This window comes from Malaclemys terrapin, chromosome 2 (assembly GCF_027887155.1).
Source record: "Malaclemys terrapin pileata isolate rMalTer1 chromosome 2, rMalTer1.hap1, whole genome shotgun sequence".
Taxonomy (NCBI): Eukaryota; Metazoa; Chordata; order Testudines; family Emydidae; genus Malaclemys; species Malaclemys terrapin.
In genome coordinates this window covers 2,892,153-2,912,400 of record NC_071506.1, presented here as the reverse complement: position 1 = coordinate 2,912,400, position 20,248 = coordinate 2,892,153, and the positions used below count along the sequence as shown (strand labels likewise).

Here is a 20,248-nt window from a genome sequence, read left to right as displayed (position 1 = left end):
GCATGGTGCGGGGTGGTGTGGCCCAGGGGGACCCCGAGGCTGTGGGCACTCAGTGCATGGTGCGGGGTGGTGTGGCCGAGGAGGACCCGAGGCTGCGGGCGCTCAGTGCATGGTGCGGGGTGGTGTGGCCCAGGGGGACCCCGAGGCTGCGGGCGCTCAGTGCCCGGTGAGGGGTGGTGTGGCCGAGGAGGACCCGAGGCTGCGGGCGCTCAGTGCCCGGTGAGGGGTGGTGTGGCCGAGGAGGACCCGAGGCTGCGGGCGCTCAGTGCATGGTGCGGGGTGGTGTGGCACAGCCCATGGGGATGGATTTACTAGCAGAATGCATAAGGAGCCCGGATGCCCAGCTCAGCACAAGCCGGGTGGGGGTTTCCAGTCCCTGCCCGCTGAGCCCCAGGCGCTGGCCGGACAGCCCAGCCCAGCCCAGGGGCGGTGGGATACGTGCCCCACTGTCCTGCACCCTGCGCCGGGCGGCTCCCTTCTGCCCCCGGCCCTGCGCCCAGGCAGGTACCAGCCGCCCCCGCTAGTGCCCCGGCTGAGACCTCCCCGATGGGCTGCGATGACTCCTCCGCGCCTGCAGGGGGCGCCACGCGCAGCGCTGCCCGTGTCCGGGCACCTCTGCGCCTCTCTATGGTGCCTCCCCTTGCGCCTCTCTAGCCCAGGACTCGCTAGCCCGGGCTGCCCGCCTGTTGCCGGAAGTGCGGGGGGGGGGGCTGGTGAGCGCGGAGCGGCCGCTGGCGGAGCGCGGGGCGGGGCCCCCTGGGGGCTGACGCCAGCCCGGGAGCGGGGGGGGGGCGCCGCGGGGGTCGGGGGGCACCCGGAGGGGAGGGGCGCCGTGGGGGTAACCGGAGGGGGGGCACCCGGAGGGGAGGGGCGCCGTGGGGGTAACCGGAGGGGGGGCACCCGGAGGGGAGGGGCGCCGTGGGGGTAACCGGAGGGGGGGCACCCGGAGGGGAGGGGCGCCGTGGGGGTAACCGGAGGGGGGGCACCCGAAGGGGAGGGGCGCCGTGGGGGTAACCGGAGGGGGGGCACCCGGAGGGGAGGGGCGCCGTGGGGGTAACCGGAGGGGGGGCACCCGGAGGGGAGGGGCGCCGTGGGGGTAACCGGAGGGGGGGCACCCGGAGGGGAGGGGCGCCGTGGGGGTAACCGGAGGGGGGGCACCCGGAGGGGAGGGGCGCCGTGGGGGTAACCGGAGGGGGAGGGGCGCTAGCCGTGGGGGGGGGGCAATGGCCGTGACGGTCTCGCTCCCTCGGAGGTTTCCCAGCTGACGGCTCGGCCCCGGCCCCGGCAGTTGCTCTGTTGTGTGAACCCCGCAGCCGCCCCCCTGTGCAGCCAGAGCCGGTGCTGCGAGCCCCGGGAACCCCGCTCTCTCCTCTCCCTTTCAGGCTGGATGAGACCCCTGCCCCCATGGCCGGCCTGGCTGCCGAGTGGAGCACGGCTCTCCCCAGCGTGGGGCTCAGCGCCGTGTGTCTGAGCTCCGCCGTCCACACTTTCCAGGTGAGAGCGATTGCCGCAGAGCATCGTATCGTGTCTGGGAGGCGCAGGGCTCAGGAACGGACCAATGTGCCCCGCTTGCCATAGACGTGCCCAGGTGGCAGCTGTGAGCGGCCGTTCGTGTTCCCCCACCTGACAGAGACAGGCCTTGTTAAAGGAAACTGCCAAGGCAGAGAACAAATCAACGCACTGCGCACGAGCGCTGTGGCCTAGCGAAAGGCCATCTGCGTTGTCCCTCGTTCGCTTCTGTTGCCCTCATGTTTACTGGACAAACAGATTTTCAGGCCCCATGATAACTTACCTGCTTTCTTCCCGCAGCACTTGATTGCGAGTTAGCTTAACGCTTACAGGTGTCGAGAGTCTGATACGGAGGCCTGGGGCCGAGTTCAATGTGCTCTCTCTACCGGATGATTCCTTGGTCCTTTGGCAGCCTACCTGCTTCACCAGCTCCAGATGACTTTTTTGCAGCAGCTGGGGGAAGGATGAATCTGTTTGTGGGGGCAGGAGGCAGTGTCAATGTCTGTGGGGCTGGGGAATCTGCTTTGGGGGTGGGCAGTTGTCAGTGGAACAAAAGGGGTTTCACAGTCGCACTAGAGATAGGAAGGAACACAAGCAAAGATGTTTTTCTTAATGGGCCTTTATGAGGAGCTGTGTGTGGAAGAAAGCAGCGGAGCTGGTGAAGGGTGGACTCCCGCTCACAGTGTGAAGCAACTCTGGGTACCAAGCGGGGGGATGGATTCTCAAGCTGTTACCCTGGGTGTCCAAGCTATTGCTTTGTGTCTGTTCTGCTGAGATCCCTGTGACTGTGGCCTGCCGCTCATTGCTTGCCTCTGTGTGTTTGTAGATAAATCGCGGGGCAGCTGCAGGGTTCCTCCTCCAGGCCCTGGCAGCACTTATGGGAGCAGTTGGCTTCTTCTGGACACCTCTTGGGGTTACCTTGGCAGCAGATTCCCAGTCTGGTACCTGGGTCTCCACCGTCATTGGCCTCCCTTTGCTGGCTTTTGGATTTCACTGGCTGAATGGCGACCACTCCACTGCCAACATCCTCCTGGGAGGAGCCCTGCTGCTGGCTGCGGGCTTGGAGTACTTCACTGAAGAGGGCAGGGCCATGGTTGCCCAGTCTGTCACCGTGGTGGCCTCCATCACCATCCTCATCCTTTCCATTTTCACCATGAATTTCTATGGGATACTGGGCAGCCTGGTGTTGAGCACAGCTGGCCTCCTGTCCGGGGTGAAGGTGGAGACACTGCTGATGCTGAGGAAGGAGGCTGTCCTCAGCTGTCTCCTGGCAGCAGGAAATTTAGCATTTCAATGGGCCTTCCGGACACAGCACCTTGACCTTGATTGATTTTATGTGGGACTTACCAAGGTGCTGTCTGTGGCGTTCTCAGTGTGGTCTGTGGCTGCCGTCAGCCTTGGTGCAGCGGTTACAGCTTCCGGCAGGCAATGTGACCTGGGCCCTGGGACTGTCGAGTTAACCTTCCTGTTTCTGGCTGCTGTCTGAGCTACATTAGCGCACTGCGTGCAGCCCTCGGGCTCCAGGTAAGTCGCTGCAGCAGCTTGTGACTTGGGTAACTGATTGATGCTGGATGAGAGGCGGATACCAACGATTGGAGCTGTCCTGTTTGCTGCTGTTCCCTGGAGTGGGCCCCGATAGGGCAGAAATACACCAACTGCTGCTCCAAACTGCTTCGAATTTCCCCTTTGGTCTCTGGGGTGGGGAGAAGAGGCAGGGTGACTATGGAGCCCTCTTGGAAGCCGGCTGGTTCAATACCCCCAGCCTTCCAGGAGGAGTTGCAGGCCGCCCAGGGAAGAGGCTGGCTATTCCATCGTAGCTCAAGGGAACTGGTGACAGAGAGGACCTGGCAGTCCCTTTCCCAGCAGACGGCTGCAGGCTGAGAGAGTGCCTGGTCCCTCCTCCTCCCATGTCCCCAGCACGTCCTTGGGAGCCCATCCCTTAGCAGATGGAGCTCAGGGTATTGTTCCTGCCGACCAGTCTACATTTACCTTTGCTTAATTTCATTCCAGGCATTAACAGACTCCTGCGAATTGACGGGTATTAAATTCAGGGGACTCCTATTGTTTCCCCGCCCCAGTTTAACTCAGCCCCTCTGTGAGGATAATGTTATTATTGAGTCCTTGGAACTTTTCACGTCAAAGTGCTGTAAGTGCTACAGTGGCCTGCAGTGTCTTGGCTGTCCCATGATAAGTCGCTGTCCTACAGTTCTGATTGCCTTGGGAACTGCTCTCTTGAATGTCCTGACTCTTGTGCCTGTAAGGCCTTGAGCACTAGCTATTTTTTCCCGTTAATTTCCTCACTTGAAAGGGAAAATAAAAAAGTGAGACCAACTGAAATAAAGCGTTTCCCACCCTGTGCACGTGTCCTCGTGGAGTCGCACGAGCGCGCTGGCTGTCTCTCTGCCTGGGAGATTGCTGGAGGGAGCGCTGCATGGCTGTGGTTAGACACACACTATGAGCGTAACCCAAGAGTGCACCCTCACAAGGAAGCTGGCCTGGCCGCTGGGCTGTGTTCACTTGTTTCTCTGCCAACGCTTGGCAAAGCCAAGTCCTCATTGGAGACCCCATGAGAAGGTTGCAAACCAAGCTGCTGAAATCCTCTTGAATGTCCCTCTTAACACTGGGAAAGCTCTCCCCCGCTGCACCCCCACCCACCCACCCACACTTAGGGCAACGTTGAGCTCTCCAGCTTGGCCTCTGTGTGCAGAGGCCATCCATTCAGAGTGTGGAAGAGCAGCTGGGGGGACCCCCCCCCAAGCATATTTGAGTTTCTTACTTGCATTAATGCACTGACTGGGCCCAAACCGTTTGGGTATCTATAGTTGTAGCTACTGCTGGTTTAGAGGCGTCTCACTCGTACCCTGGCATGGCTTTTCCCAGTTTCTGGGGTACTCGCTGTGCAGTTAGACCCTTCCATATCAAGGGTTGAACTTTCCTGTCTTTCCTCATGAAGGAGGTTAAAACATCAACAGCAGCTCTTGGGTTTTTCTCTCAATAAAATTAAAGGTGTCAGGCAAATTCTGCACCACCCCTTGGCACTCCCCCGTGCAGCTCTGCTTGTGGAACTCCTGACTTACAGCGCACTCTGCTGACCTTGTCTATCTGCATAAATCGTTACCCTGGTGACAGGCCTTCTGCATCAGGGCAGGAGCCCCTACGTAGTGCGGCCCTTCTCTAGGAGTTAGATGCCCTAGAAGTGACAGGATCCCAGGAGCCCCACAGGCTCTGGCTGGCTCTTTGTTGTTCTTCGAGTGCTTACAGACGTTCCCGTGTGCACGCCCAGTGCACCAAAGCTGGGGCAATTCGCCTAGCCGTACCTGGAGGGGTAGTGTTCGCGCCCCTTGACTCCTAGCCTCTCCCCTGGCTGTATAAGGGCAGCGTTGCCCTGACCCTACTCAGTTCCTTCTCATCACCCACAGCTAGAGTTGGAGCACTGGGGGCACTGCCCTTTTATCTCTCAGTTGTTGAGAACTTCGTGTTCATAGTTAGTTGTTTAGTAGTTAGTACCTTAGGTGGGTGGGTTAGTTAGTTAGCTGTAGTTTCCTGGTGGAATGTCTTCACCGGGATTTAAACATTGCCTATCACATGAGGGACTATTCCAAATAGTGAGCCCCACACGCGGTGTTTATTGTGCCTGGGAGAGGGACACGGTAAGGACAGGTGCTCCATCTGTAAGTCCTTCAGGACAAGGATGCAGTTAGCAAGGCACTTGAGATGCAAGCAAGCCATGAGGCCTACATCAGCACTGGAGACGGTACCAGCTCCTCAGCTGTCGTCTGAGCCTCATCGCACTGATGTTCCGCGGCAGAACTCGGAGGCAGCCTCTAGGAGGGCTCCACCGAGGAAAAGGACCCATAAATTGGAATACAGCCCCTCCACCTGTTTGTCGAAGTGGAAGCAGTTTTCGATTTGGGGGACCTCAGGGGAAATTCATCCTATGTCAGTTTGGATTCAGAGTGCTCTGGACTATTGGTTGCAGTTGAAATCTTCGGGCCTGACTCTTAGCTCTTCGAAAGTTCATTTGGCTGCGATTTCAGCTTTCTACCCTCCTCTTTGGGGAAAGTCACTATTTTCAGATCCTATGGTAGGGAGGTTTCTGAAAGGCATTGTCCATCGTTTTCCACCAGCGAAGAAAATGGTGCCGTTGTGGGACCTTAATACAGTGCTCGTGCCACTGATGAATCTGTTTGAGTCAATAGCAACGTGTTCATTGGCTCTCCGCTCCCAGGATATGGCCTTCCTGGTTGCTAGACTAGTCAGGGAAGCCTTCATGGTGCAAAGGACCCAAGGGGTCACGGCCGCTCTGCCCTTCTAGAGCCCGGGGAGGGGCTGTGAGGCAAAGGGCGTGAGCGCTGCCCAGGCATGCTGCTAGGCGGATTTCTCCGGCTTTGGTGCGGGGCGGGCACACTCCTGAGGGAAGACGTGCCTGCAGCCACAGCTCGAAGAACAGCAGTTACCAGACAGGTAAGGAACCATCTGCTATTGTTGATTTGTGCCGAAGGAGTTAAAAGAGCAGAACCACGTGGGGTACAATTTCTGCTGTCACTGTCGTGTGCAGCTTGCAGGAGCGAGGGGGCTACGTGCGTGTCTGCCCGTTCTGCTGGGGAGCGGCTGTGCCCAGCAGCCCTGGGTAACACACGAGAGGAAGGAGTGCGGCCAAGTGCGGGAGGGAGCAGGAGCTGGGGAAGCACCGTCAGCAGAAAGTCCCTTGCAGCGCCCGTCCTAAGCCCAGGCACCGGGCACGCTCGGGGCATGCTGGCAGACCTGGCTGCAGTGCCGTGCCTATGAAAAGGCCACGCCCAGCAGCCGGTGTTCGGTTACCCTCCCTCCAATAGCTGGCTGAGCGCCTGGGGGACACCGAGAGCGGGATGGTCGCGGGGAGGCCATGCTGCCTTCTCTGCACCGCTGGCTCTGGGAACGCCCTGCGCTCCGTCCGGCTGCTGTTAGAACGGGGCGGCCGGGTGACGCAGGCCTTCCATCTAGGCCAGGGTTCACACCTGGGCAGGAGCAGCTGAACATCTCACCGGCCAGGGTGGAGTGAGTCAGGGGGAGAGGGGGGGCTTGTCCCTGCTGCATCTGCCACTGTGAGGTGCCAAGCCTGGAACGGAGCCTGAGCACCCTCCTTCCAGGGGCCCCTCCGGTTTATGAACACCGGCAACACTCAGTTCCCTGCTCCGGGGGGCACTGAACCGGCAAGGAGCAAATGGGTGAAGGCAGGAGCTGAGCAGAGCAGAGCGAGGGGGATGGGTGTGTGCAGGCAGTTCCCTGGCAGCCCGGACAGCTCCCTGATCAGCAAGAGGGGGCAGGGGCTGAATGCAGCGGGGCCCAGGGGGCGGGGGCGGCTGGTCACCTTCATCCCCCACCCGGGCCAACCGGACAGACAAGCCGGTGTCACGGGGGAGGGTAGCTCTCCACTCTGCAAGACTGGGAGCTCTTTCCTGGACAGACACTAACCCATACAGCCCCTGGCGGGTGGGATGGGGGAAACTGAGGCACGGAGCAGGGTTGGGCCCTGCCCCAGGCTGGGGAATGGGTGTCAGGGCTGGGAGGCGAAACCAGGGCTTTCTGCCTGTGGAGGCTTTACGGAGAAGGGGGCCCTACCCTCCTTGTTTATTGCACTTTGACCGCCTGGGATTACCCCGCTGGGAGGGGTGTGCCAGGTGCAGTAGCTCCTCCCAGGCTCTACTCCAACACACCAGGAAGCAGTTGACAAGCTCCCTTGTGGACCCAGCAAGATCCTGGCCAAGGTAGAGGAGGCCCCGCTTAGCTCTGCCAAACCGCCCCCCACCCCGCTCAGTCAACTGCCCAGCCCTCCACCCCTCCCCCGATGCAGAAAGCAAACACTCTGCCTGGGGGGGTACCAGCCTCTGCTGGAGCCCCGAGGGGGCCCCATAACATCCCAGCTCAGTCCCTGTATCAGAGAGCTGCGCCAGGAGAGGCCGCGCCCACGCCTGCTGGGCCCTCTCCCCCTGATGGCGTGCGGCACCCCCACGGCACGCCTGGGCCACCGAGACAGCAAGAGTTAGAGCCCAGGGGCTGAGTGTGGGACACAGGGCACCGGGCTGCAGGGAACAGGGGGGTTAACGGGGCACTCTCCCCAGCAGTCCGTGCTGGCCCCAGAGCAGTGCTAGGGGCCTGTACTACCGGGAACGGAGGGCGCTCAGTAAGGGGGGCTCTCACCCAGCAATCGGTGCTGGCCCCAGAGCAGTGCTAGGGGGCCTGAGTCGCTGAGGTGCTGAATTTCACACCGCACGTCTCCGTGAGCTAGTGATGCCTTCCCAAGGGGCAGAGTCCCGCCAGGGGAGGGGTGCTGGGAGGGTGCTAGGAACCTGTTCGTGCCCTGGGGAGAGCTAGAGGCTTTCACGGTCCGTGCATGCAATCCGCTCGGGCTCCCTGGGATGGGGCCCCCGGGGCTGGAGCCGGCAGTGGGGGTGGGGCGGGGTTCCCCCAGCCCCGTCTCCCAGGCTGGGATCTGCAGCGTGGGCCCCAGCCGGGGAAACCTGCTCCATTCCCTGCTTTCTCCTTCCCTCCCGCTGCAGCCCTGCTAGGTCTGCCGGCCCGTGCTGCCCGGTGGCCCAGTGGGACGGGTCCTGCCGAGGAATGGAGCCCATGGGCCAGGCCTGGGCATTTACCACCCACGGCTGCTGGAGGGAGCCGGCCCCTGCACTGTGATGGCGACCGTGCCTCCGCCCGGCCTGAAGTTCAAGCTCATCCTGCTGGGGGACTTTGGGGTGGGGAAGACCACCCTGTTCCATCGCATCCGGGTGGGGCGCTTCCTGCAGGGGGCCCACGCCCCCAACGAGCACCTGGCCGTCTGCAAGAGGACCGTGCAGCTCAGCCACCCTCCGATCCCCGGCCTGGCACAGGTACGTGACTGCAGGCCTGTCCCTCGCCCTCCCCCCAGGGCCGGGTGTGTCTGGGCCACGCCAACGAAACTCCGTGGTAGCCAAGCCCTGCCACGGGCACCCAGACTGTCCCTCGCTGGGGAGCGACGACCCAAAGGGTTAATCCGCTGTCAGGAGTTGCTAGGCGACAGCATCCCACCCACAGGTAGCGGCTCAGGGCTGGGCTTGTGTTGGCTGAGAGCCTTGGTGGGGGGTGGGGGGCGGGGGGCAGGGCTGGCTGGGGGCCTGGAGTTGAATCACGATGCTCCGCAAATGAGCTGGTTTTCCTGAGTTCCCCCCTGGACTCTCGCTCCAGTCACCACAGCACACGGGGCTCCGGGCCCTTCTCGCCTGATATCCTGCCTGCATCCTGAGGGAGATGAAACCAGCCGGCTGGGCAGTGCTGTCTGTGGGGCGAAGCGGGGCACGTCCTGGCGCGTTAGGGCCTTCAGCCTGAGACCGTTACCATCTAACCCAGCTGGCTTAAAGACTGCAGCCGCCTCATTTGTCCAGCCAAGTTCATGTGGCAGAGAGTTCCACAGGCTGCCAGTGCCTTGCTCCACGCCCTGGGGCCAAGGCTTCACCCCGTGCTCTCTGCTGTGCGCAGATCTCCCTGTGGGACACGGCTGGTGAAGAAAGGTTCCTCTCCCTGAGCAGCTGCTACTTCCGGGACACGGACGCCGTGCTACTGCTGTACAGCTCCCAGAGCCAGCTCTCCTTCGACAGCCTCCCGCACTGGGTCTACGTGGCCCGGCAGTACTGCCCGGACGGTAGGGGGCACTGGGCAACTCCCGCAATGCGGGGACAGGGAGGGCCAAGTTCCCAATATCCTCCACTGCACTGCTCCCGACTCTGCTCCCTCCCAGACAGTGGGTTCCCCTGACCTGCCAAGGTGGGGCGGGTTCCCAGCGCCCATCCCCCCCAGTTATTCACCCACCTGGGGGGGAGCTGTGCGAATACACCTGGCTCAGATCCCACGGCTGGGCTGCCCTTACCCTGGGGGGACCAGGCAGCTGCCTCCCGTCCCATCCTGCCCCCTGGTGGAGCCACCCCCTGGACCCGCCACACGCCCCTTGGGGCATCTGTTCAGCTCACTGGCCGCCCCGGCCATAGGGTTCTGCAGCAGGCACGTGATGCGGGGATGCCACGCTGGGGTCTGGCCCATGGCAGGGATGCCCAGCAGGGCCCCATGGCCCCCACTGACCAGTTCTAGCCTCTCCACACCCTGCCCCGTGCACAAAGCCCCTCCCCCCATTCCAGCACTGCGCGCACCCTCCCGCATGCCAGCCACTGCTCTCCCCAGGACTGTACAAGTACCCCTGCACCCCAAGGGGCGGGAACGAGCAGCCGAGCCGCTCAGGGAACCCCCCCCTCATCATAGGAGGGAGGGAGCGCCCATCCCATAGGCCTGAGCACGTGTAGCAGGGGCTGGGCCCCACTGCCTGCCACCCTGAGGGCTGGCGTCCAGCCTGTGCCACCCAGCTCTTTCCCAGGCTGGGCTCCAGTCACGCTCGTTAAGCCCTGGGCTCCAGGCCATCTCTCTCACGAGGTTCCCTGGCAGCTTTTCAAAGTGGCTGGAGACAGAGGGAGCCCGGAAAACGGTTAAAGAGAAACCAGCCGCTCTGCCGAAATCGTGTGTGTGCGTGCACCTGTGTGCGTCTGTCTGTTAATTAGCGATGCCCTGGCCAGAGTGCTGCTGTCTTCAGACACACATTTGTAGCACTTTGCATTGATTTTTAGTGCTCATGACAATGGCGTGTATTGTACATAAAACTCTAAAGCCCTAAAGCTCTGCCAGTGCCCCTCACTCCCGACCCGCAGCCCCCTGCTACCTCAGCCCTGGGCTCCCCCTAGCTCTGCCAGTGACCTCACTCCCGACCCACAGCCCCCTGCTCCCCCAGCCCTGGGTCCCCCCAGCTCTGCCAGTGACCTCACTCCCGACCCACAGCCCCCTGCTACCCCAGCCCTGGGCTCCCCCCAGCTCTGCCAGTGACCTCACTCCCGACCCACAGCCCCCTGCTAGCCCGGCCCTGGGCTTCCCCCAGCTCTGCCAATGCCCCTCAATCGCAACCCGCAGCCCCCTGCTACCTCAGCCCTGGGCTCCCCCCAGCTCTGCCAATGCCCCTCAATCGCGACCCGCAGCCCCCTGCTACCCCAGCCCTGGGCTCCCCCCAGCTCTGCCAGTTCCCCTCAATCCCAATCCGCAGCCCCCTGCTACCCCAGCCCTGGGCTCCCCCCAGCTCTGCCAGTTCCCCTCAATCCCAACCCGCAGCCCCCTGCTACTTCAGCCCTGGGTCCCCCCAGCTCTGCCAGTGCCCCTCACTCCCGACCCGCAGCCCCCTGCTACCTCAGCCCTGGGTCCCCCCAGCTCTGCCAATGCCCCTCAGTCCCGACCCGCAACCCCCTGCTACCTCAGCCCTGGGCTCCCCCCAGCTCTGCCAATGCCCCTCAATCACGACCTGCAGCCCCCTGCTACCTCAGCCCTGGGCTCCCCCCAGCTCTGCCAGTTCCCCTCAATCCCAACCCGCAGCCCCCTGCTACCCCAGCCCTGGGCTCCCCCCAGCTCTGCCAGTGACCTCACTCCCGACCCACAGCCCCCTGCTACCCCAGCCCTGGGCTCCCCCCAGCTCTGCCAGTGACCTCACTCCCGACCCACAGCCCCCTGCTACCCCAGCCCTGGGCTCCCCCCAGCTCTGCCAATGCCCCTCAATCGCAACCCGCAGCCCCCTGCTACCTCAGCCCTGGGCTCCCCCCAGCTCTGCCAATGCCCCTCAATTGCGACCCGCAGCCCCCTGCTACCCCAGCCCTGGGCTCCCCCCCCAGCTCTGCCAGTTCCCCTCAATCCCAGCCTAGGGTCCCACCCCCAGCTCTGCCGGTGCCCTTCACTGCTGAACCTCAGCCCTGTGTTCACAGGCGACAACTTTTTCCGGGAGGGTGCTCCACCTCTGCTCTGCCCTGAGGCCCCGCCCCCACTCCACCCCTTCCCCAAGGCCCCACGCTTGCTTCACCTCTTCCCGCCCCTGCTCCGTCCCCTCCGCCTCCCGCCTGCTGATCAGTGGGTGGCTGGTGGGTGCTAAGCACCCACTATTTTTTTCCATGGGTGCTCCAGCCCCAGAGCACCCCCAGAGTCAGTGCCTATGCCTGTGCTATCCCAGCCCTGGGCTCCCCACACACAGCTGTGCTGCGCACCGGTGGGGAGCTGAAGCCGCGGGGGCAGACCAGGCAGGAGAAGCCCTTCCAGAGAGGCTGTCTCATCTCACCTCGGCTCTTGTCCAAGCGGGCACCTTGAGGCAGAATCACCCAGGGCTCACATGCTGCTGGCCATGGCACCCACAGGCCCCGTTCAGGGCTGGGCCCCAGGGTGCTGGGTGCTGTGCAGACACGTACCGAGACGTGTCCTGCCCCAAAGAGCTGACGGACCACGGGGGCCACTGGCAGGGAGGGGCGTCCCAGAGAGCTGTTCGGCGCTAGGTCCCGTGGCTCTCCCTGTGGCAGGTGTCGTGGCAGGGGCGGGATCTGGAGGAGAAAGGGGGAGTGGCCTGACCGAGGTGTTCGGGGCGGGCATTCCCTGCTGACTGGGCAGCGGGGAAGAAAGCACAGTGGGAAACATGGGTGCCCAGCGTTGGAGCTGGCAGGGCAGGTTGGGAGGGGCTGGGGGGGTCCCACCAGGCCAGTTTGCAGTGTCGAAACCACACTCCAGTGTCCAATGTCCTGCTTGTTCGCTAAGGCTGCGATTAGCCAAGGCGGGGGAGGGCTCTGGGTGCCCCATCGGAGTGAATAGGAACAGGGGCCCCCGGCACCACAGCCTGGCACCACTGCTTCAGGATGTGGCACGTTTAGTGCCAGGGCTCTGCCATTTCCCCGTGTTTTGTTCCCGGCTGACCCGGGAGTGGGGGAGCCGGGGGCCAGTCCAGCCATGAGCTGAGCCCCTCCGGGCTCTCGAGCTCTATACATGTGGGAGTTGGCACGGATGCTGAGGCAGTGCCAAGGGACAGGGGAGTTCAGGGCGTGAACGCCGGTCTGACCATGTGTCCAGGCCTCCCTACTGTGTGCTGGGGTACAGGGCCCTGGATGGCCCTCCCTGCATACAGCCCGGCCCCCCGGTCACACCCGGCAGGTGCTGGCCCCATCCTGAGCCCTTGCGTTTTCCCGTCTTTCTCTCCCCCATCACCCCGTCCCATCTCTGCCTCCTGCAGCCCCCATCTTCCTGCTAGGAAACAAGACTGACCTGGAGCCGTGCCTGCCGGAGGACCAGGCTGAGAAGTTTTCTGTGGAGCACAGAATAGCCGGCAGGTTTAACGTGTCGGCCAAGACAGGTAGGGCGGGGCTGCCCCCCCTCGCCTCATGCAGCCTGGGAGCTGGGCCCCCAAATGGGCTCGGCTCGGCTGGGAGGAGCTGGAGCCCTCTCTGAAACATGATGCGGCAGCCGGGCAGCTTCCCTGCCCCAGCCATGTGCCCCACCCTGCCCAGGGCGTGGTGAGTTCAGGCTCTCGCCCGTTCAGCCCTTGGCCTCGGGGGGACAGGTCCACCCCTGCTCGTGATTTCAGTGGGAATTAGTACCTTTGGGGAGGGGGACGTGAGTGCCCGCCGTCGGTGATGTGCTGAGATTCCTCCCCCGCTGCTGAGTGGCTGTCAGACAAGAGCCGCTGCCCTCGGGTTGCCAACTTTCTAATCGCAGAAAACCGAACACCCTTGCCCCGCCCCTTCCTGGAGGCCCCGCCCCTTCCTGGAGGCCCCGCCCCTTCCTGGAGGCCCTGCCCCCACTCACTCCATCCCCCTTCCTCTGTCGCTCACTCGCTCATTTTCATTGGGCTGAGGCAGGGGGTGGCGGTGCAGGAGGGGGTGAGAGCTCTGGCTGGAGGTGCAGGCTCTGGGTGGGGCTGGAAATGAGAAGTTCAAGGTGTGGGAGGGGGCTTGGGGCTGGGGGAGGATTGTGGGCTCCGGGAGGGGGCTCAGCGCTGGGGCAGAGGGTTGGGGCACAGGAGGAGGTGAAGGGTGCGGGCTCCGGGCTGAGGTTGGGGGTTGGGGTGCGGGAGGGGGCTCAGGGCAGAAACGGGGTTGTGGTGTGGGAGGGGATGCGGGTTCCTTGAGGGAGATTGGGTGTGGGAGGGGGCTCAGGGCAGGGGCAGGGGGTTGAGGTACCGGAGGAGGTGAAGGGTGCGGGCTCCTTGAGGGAGATTGGGTGTGGGAGGGGGCTCAGGGCAGGGGCAGGGGGTTGAGGTACCGGAGGAGGTGAAGGCTGCGGGCTCCGGGAGGGAGTTTGGGTGTGGGAGGGGGCTCAGGGCAGGGGCAGGGGGTTGAGGTACCGGAGGAGGTGAAGGGTGCAGGCTCCGGGAGGGAGTTTGGGTGTGGGAGGGGGCTCAGGGCAGGGGCAGGGGGTTGAGGTACCGGAGGAGGTGAAGGGTGCGGGCTCCGGGAGGGAGTTTGGGTGTGGGAGGGGGCTCAGGGCAGGGGTTGGGGCACGGGAGGAGGTGAAGGGTGCGGGCTCCGGGCTGAGGTAGGGGGTTGGGGTGCGGGAGGGGGCTCAGGGCAGGGGCAGGGGGTTGAGGTACCAGAGGAGGTGAAGGGTGCGGGCTCCAGGAGGGAGTTTGGGTGCGGGTGCCCATGTATGGCCCTCAGACACACACGGGCCCTTTTCCCCACCCACAGCCCCGGTGCACACCCTGCCCTCGTGTACACACTCACGTATAGAGCCTTCATTCTCACGCACAGCCCTAGAGACACGTGCATGTGCACTGAACCCCCGTTACAAACACACCCAGAGCCCTCCCATCACACACACACACTCCGGAAGTAGCGGGTCCTGTTCCTTTCCCCCGCGGGGGACTCCTGGTGCTGCCACCCGCTGCCGGTCTCGCCCCTGCAGGAGAGAACGTGGACAGGTGCGTGCAGGACGTGGTGCAGCTGCTCGTCCTCAAGAGTGACGCTGGGCGCAGCAGGCTCACCGTGTCGCTGCAGGAGGCCAACTCCTCCAGCCCCTGTGCATGCTGAGAGCCCTGGGGATGCCTGGCAAACCCGCTCTGTGCTTCAGGAGCCTGCTGGGGTCCCAGCCTGAGCCCCGAAAGCCACTGTGCCACCACCAGCCACTGCTCCTGCCGGGCATGGAGCCACCCCTGGAGAGCCCCTCCTGCCCTGTTACCAGAACGTGCTGCCGGATACTCCCTGCCGTGGGTGGGGAAGCACCTCGTGCCATCCGGGCACCTTTGTTCTCTGGAAAGGGAGGCCGGACCCCAGGGCCTGGGCTGAGCCCCACGTCTCTCCCCGCGTCTGCGGTTTGTCCTCTTGCTGCTCACCAGCCTGTAGGGGAGGAGAGCGCCCCGCAGGGCCAGCATGTGGGCTGCCCCTGGTCGCGGGGAGACCCACGCACACACACGAGGTCCAGCAGGAAGCCGGGTCAGTGGTTATGGGGGCTGTTCTGCCCTCTGGGCCGGCAGCGAATGAATGCCCCTCCCCCGGTGCTGGAGGGCAGTCTGGGTCCTGTTTGAGAGGTGTGAAAAGCAGCCCCAGCTCCCTAGCGCTCGTTGCAAATCCCATTGTTCTCCGTGCAGGATGGAGGGGTATGTGATGCTCTGTACCTCGAGGGAACACCCAGCACTCCCATGTTCATCCTTGTAAAATGATTGTGTGGTAGCCAATGCAAAGTTTGTCGTGTCGGGTGTCTTCGGAAGGCTTATGATGCACTGAGCATTGTTGTTATAGTGATGTTATAGGTTGTAATTTCATGTATATAGTTATGAGGCTGAAAACGTGTCCTCATGGCTTTAAACAAGCCCAGGCAAAACTCTCCAGGAACAGAGGGGCAGCTCACACCTCATCAGGGCATGTATGGGACAAACCCAACCCAGCCTCACAGGAACAAATGATGCTGACCTAGGCAGCAACAAAGGATCTATTGGACTCTTGAATAAGTCACCCCTCTTCCTTTAGTCAGTCAGAGGAATAAATGGTAAATGTTCAGAATGGAGAGGGGTAACTAGTGGTGTTCCCCAAGGGTCAGTCCTAGGACCAATCCTATTCAACTTTTTCATAAATGATCTGGAGAAAGGGGTAAAAAGTGAGGTTGCAAAGTTTGCAGATGATACTAAACTGCTCAAGATAGTTAAGAAGACTGTAAAGAACTTCAACAAGATCTCACAAAACTAAGTTATTGGGCAACAAAATGGCAAATGAAATTGAATGTGGATAAATGTAAAGTAATGCACATTGGAAAAAATAACCTCAACTATACATACAATATGATGGGGGCTAATTTAGGTACAACAAATCAAGAAAGAGATCTTGGAGTCATCATGGATAGTTCTCTGAAGACATCCACGCAATGTGCAGCGGCAGTCAAAAAAGCAAACAGGATGTTAGGAATCATTAAAAAAGGGATAGAGAATAAGATGGAGAATATCTTATTGCACTTATATAAATCCATGGTACGCCCACATCTTGAATACTGTGTACAGATGTGGTCTCATCTCATCTCAAAAAAGATATACTGGCACTAGAAAAGGTTCAGAGAAGGGCAACTAAAATGAAGCAAAGAATCCGTTTAGTTTCTCCACAATGACTTTATCATGTTTAAGCGCTCCTTTTGTATCTTTTTTTTTAATCTTTTGACTTATAATCACTTAAAATTTATCTTTATAGTTAATAAATCTGTTTGTTTGTTCTACCTGAAGCAGTGCGTTTGGTTTGAAGCGTGTCAGAGACTCCCCTTGGGATAACAAGCCTGGTACATATCAATTTCTTTGTTAAATTGACAAACTCATATAAGCTTGCAGCGTCCAGCAGGCATAACTGGACACTGCAAGACGGAGGTTCCTAGGGTTGTGTCTGGGACTGGAGATATTGCCTAGTGTCATTAGCTTGCACAATCCAAGGAGCAACTGGCCAAAAGTGCTCACTGACATAGCTGGGAGCAACTTACATGCTAGAGGCTGTGCGTGAAATGGGGGTTCTCGCAGCACAGCAGGGGAAGGCTGGCTCCCAGAGTCAAGGGTTTGAGTGACCTAGCAGATCACCGGTCCAGACAACACCAGGCGAATGTCACCAGGTAACCCCACTGTCTTGTGCCCTGGCCAGATGCCATGTCTAGCACCTGGGCTGGGCTGGGCACTGGGAGCAACGAACAAGGAAAAGAAGGCTGCACAGCGGGTCACTTCTTTGCATCAGCCTTCACCGCGGCAGGGTTGGGGGACCGATCCCAGACTCGCTCTTTTCCAGCACTGCAGAGAAGGGAGGAGGCATTGAGGTGACGGAGAGGGGGTGCTGGGAACAAGCTGCCAAGGCGCTGACAGTCCCCAGCACCAGGTAGGATAAGCTGCCAGTAATACTATGTGATCTGCACCAGAGGGCGTGGTACCTGGGACCCCTGATTGCACCAGCTGTAAAAAAGGTGCTGCCCGTGATCCGGGAAGTCACAGCCAGTCTCATCGCAGGGCTCAGGAAACTATCTGAAATGTTCCATTGGGTGAAATCTTTGGCCCCATGGAAGCCAATGGCAAAGTTCCCGTTGGCTTCCCTGGAACTGGGAGTTCACCCCTAGATCTTTAAGGCTAGAAGGGACCATTAGCCTGACCTCCTGCCCCAGCTCCGCCTGTTCCAAGCCCAGCTGCTCGTGTCTGGTGTCTCGTGAGGCAGCTCCTCCAGAAAAGCATCCCGTGTTGATGTGAAGACGGCAGAGATGGAGAATCCACCACGTGGTGGCGGTTTGTTGCAGTGCTTAGCTGCCCTGCCTGTTAGAGAGATGACACGGTTTTTAACTTCCAGCCCCGGTCTCTTGTTCTGTCAGAGATTCCGCGTAGTGCCTGGTAGCTTCTCCCTGTGTTGATCCCTCTCTACAGTATTGAGCGATGCCCGTCTTTCAGTGCCTCGAGTTATCGCTGTAGCGCTCTCCTGCACCCTCGCCAAGTTTTCAACTTCCTTTTTAAAATGTGGGCCCCATGTTCCAGTCTCAGAGCGATCACGAAATGCCAGGGACAAGCCTACCCGGGCTCTGCAAGGGAAAGTCGCGCCTCTCCGATCTGCTAGAATTCTATGAGCGTGTCAGCACATGGCGGAGAAAGGAGACCCAAGTGATACTTTGTCACCTAACCCTGCTGGTTCGCTAGCAGCCCTTCTGCTGGTGGGGAAGCCTTGGGCTGGAGACTTACACCTAGCAGCTCTGTGTTCTTGGGGAACCAGGGCGCAGCACCCAGCCTGGCTGACTCACGAAAGACCTTCCCCCGCCCTCCAGCCTCTGCTTGAACCAAATCTGCATCAGAAGAAAGACTTACAAAAAGCAAAGACAAGGCCATGGGAGACACCTAAACCCCTGGGATAAGGGTGACAGGATTAAGGAAATTCCCCTAGGCTCATTTGCATCAAAGATAGGACAATGAGGCATCTCCATTAGCGTACAGAATGGAGACCAGAGATTCCAAGGCAAGAACCGCATGGAACTCTGGGACCAGAAAAGCAGGGAAGCACTGCATCATGGGGGATCTCTGCTCCAGATGTCAATGAACCCACACCTGCACTGCACACACCCAGTTCAGCAGTTATCAGACCAATTCTAGTCATAAATCCTTTATTGATATCCAAAATACTGAAGCCGCCTAATTGCATTGTGAGCTCCCTCCAAGGGACACCACCCAAAGCCAGGAATGATCAGCTCCCATGTCTAGCCTGAACAAAACAACTTTGGTATCTCCCTTGTGTTCTCCCTTGAACCATTGTTGTTTCTCTACAGAAACCCCTCCCCACGCTCAAGTCAGTGTTCTGATACCTGGATCCAAAATCTGCATCCGTTCCATTGGGACTTCATCTTCTCCTGACTGATTGTGCTGGGGGCTCTGCCTGACTCCAGCACTCCGGACCCTCAGCTACCCCCACCACCCAGGACCCCCGATCGATTCAAGCTTCATGCAGTGGTGAGAACCAAGCTCTCTCTCTCTCTCAGTGTAGCCTTCTGACCTTGACTTGTGGGATCAGTTATAGCTTCTAAACCTGACTTTTACAATTCAGTTTGTTAGATTTAATATTATCGCTGTTTTGTTTGACTCCCCTGTGGTTATTACCTGGCAATAAATAACTTCCATGGTTAAGCTGGTTGCTTCTCTCTCTCTCCCCCACATCCTCCTTGTGGGTATTTTTTGGTTTCCTCATTCGCTCTGCAGCGACGCTCCTTGTACCTAAGCTAAAGATCCCTGCAGTGCCCCAAAATCCCGTGGGGTTTGCTCATCACGTGGGTTACTGCCCGAACAAGTGTAACGTGACAGTGGGGACAGGGACGCGCTGAACCTGGGACATATGACGGTGGCAGCTTGGAAGTGCTGCTCGACCCAGTCTGCTGAGTGCTCTGTTAACGTGTGTGTGTTCGTCTGATTCTGGGGCTGGAGGAACCCAGCCCGGGGGAGCCTAGGTCCATTGGGAGGGGACGTGCAGCAGGAGGAGCAGAGCGCCGTATGAGCACACAAGGGACACAGGCAGTACATGGATAGAAGTACAGACATCCCCCCGGCCCCCAGAAGAGTAACCCGAATAAAGGAGCGTGTCCCAAAGTAATGGGCAAAGCTGGTAACAGCGGTCACTGGCAATGCAGCCTTAGACTGTACCGGTCTTTGGGGTGCAGACCTAGCCCGGCGCTGTGGCAGCAGGCTTTCCTGCGGGGCGGGGTAACAACGAGGACAAAACACGACAGGCCAGGAGACAGGTCCCAGGGCACCCCCGTGGCCCGTTCCCCGTTTCTCTCCTTTCTGTGCCCAGGGCCAGTTTGCTTCCTGCTGTAGTAGGACATGGGAGGAACTTTCCTCCTCTCTGTAACCTCTGAGAAGCTGCTGGTGAACCGCGAGTGAGGAGCCAGGTGTCGGGGCTGAGAAAGGACCATCCTGGTGACGTGGGGGGAGGCAGCAGGTTCCAAACCTCCAGTGCATGAGCGCGAGAGCCAATTCCACAGCCCCCTCCACCATGTGCTGCTGAAGATCACCATAGTGGGGCAGGCCTGAGCTGTTTCCAAGCAGCCCCTTGGCTCTGCGGTGAGACTTGGCTTTCCCTCTCGGGCCTCTCCTGCGGGGGCCGCAGGCTGCAGGTCACTGGATGCTAGCAGCAGTTGCACATGATGTTTTTGAGGGATCAGTGAGTGCTTGGCAGAGCGTGCACAGGCCCTGCCCTTGCCCCTGGGCACTGCAGCGTGCACTCAGCCATCAGGCAGTCAATGGAAAACACAGTGAAGGCCGAAGGGACACATAACACTTTGCCTTCTGCAGCTCCTTGGGCATGGCTATTGCCAGAGCTTGAAAACATTCCCTCCCAACCCACCTGCGTGAGATCGTCGTCCCTGTGACAGTGTACCCCATAAGGCTTTATGGGGAGGGGGTGCTTATAAATGTATGTAGGACATAACTGGAATATGTTTTGTGCTGCCTGTGCCTTGTAACATATCTCCGTAAAGGTTCTGGTCTACTATATCTATTCATCCTCTTTGTACATATATATCATTTTCTACTTGAGGTTAAGAATATGGGCTGTATGCTGGCTTGGTTTCTAAGTAAGCTTTGGGAGGCATTTGGTCAGCTTCTTTAGGAAGGAATTCGCCAGGTTAAGTACCTGATCAGGAAACACTTGGGGAACAATGCATCTTGGAATGCTCCAATCCACATGAGAAGTCTTCCTGGAGACATGCAAGATACCATGTGGACAATGGCTTCGGCCTGTAAAGTCTGAGTCATGCAGGGGCATGTGACTTGCCCAGGTGACTCCAGGACTCAAGCTTGGAGCTGGACTTTGCATAGGAGGGAGAAGATGGGTCTCCACCCACAAGAGAGAGTCTATTTAAACCCGGGGGAGACCCCTCCATTGGGTCTTCAGCTGGCTAAAGAAGGAGCCTC

At 60.1% G+C, this 20,248-nt stretch overlaps 2 protein-coding genes across 4 annotated transcripts; both read left to right on the top strand.

The window, feature by feature from the left end:
• The first annotated feature begins 1,218 nt into the window (after positions 1-1,218).
• Positions 1,219-3,865, top strand: TMEM276 (transmembrane protein 276). The gene is made up of 2 exons (XM_054017059.1): positions 1,219-1,494; positions 2,336-3,865. The coding sequence occupies exons 1-2, from the start codon at positions 1,405-1,407 to the stop codon at positions 2,837-2,839; spliced, it is 594 nt and encodes a 197-aa protein (XP_053873034.1). The 5' UTR covers positions 1,219-1,404; the 3' UTR covers positions 2,840-3,865.
• On the top strand, positions 2,944-16,053 carry LOC128831022 (ras-related protein Rab-26-like). Of its 3 annotated transcripts, none has more exons than XM_054017055.1 (5): positions 2,944-3,033; positions 8,049-8,375; positions 9,001-9,163; positions 12,590-12,709; positions 14,260-16,053. In XM_054017055.1, exons 2-5 carry the CDS (start codon positions 8,181-8,183, stop codon positions 14,382-14,384), a joined length of 603 nt encoding a protein of 200 aa, XP_053873030.1. In that variant the 5' UTR covers positions 2,944-3,033; positions 8,049-8,180; the 3' UTR covers positions 14,385-16,053. The 3 variants fall into 3 exon arrangements, with proteins under 3 accessions (XP_053873030.1, XP_053873031.1, XP_053873032.1); XM_054017056.1 differs by lacking the exon at positions 2,944-3,033 and adding an exon at positions 5,787-5,973; XM_054017057.1 differs by lacking the exon at positions 2,944-3,033 and adding an exon at positions 6,850-7,256.
• The last annotated feature ends 4,195 nt before the right edge of the window (positions 16,054-20,248 follow it).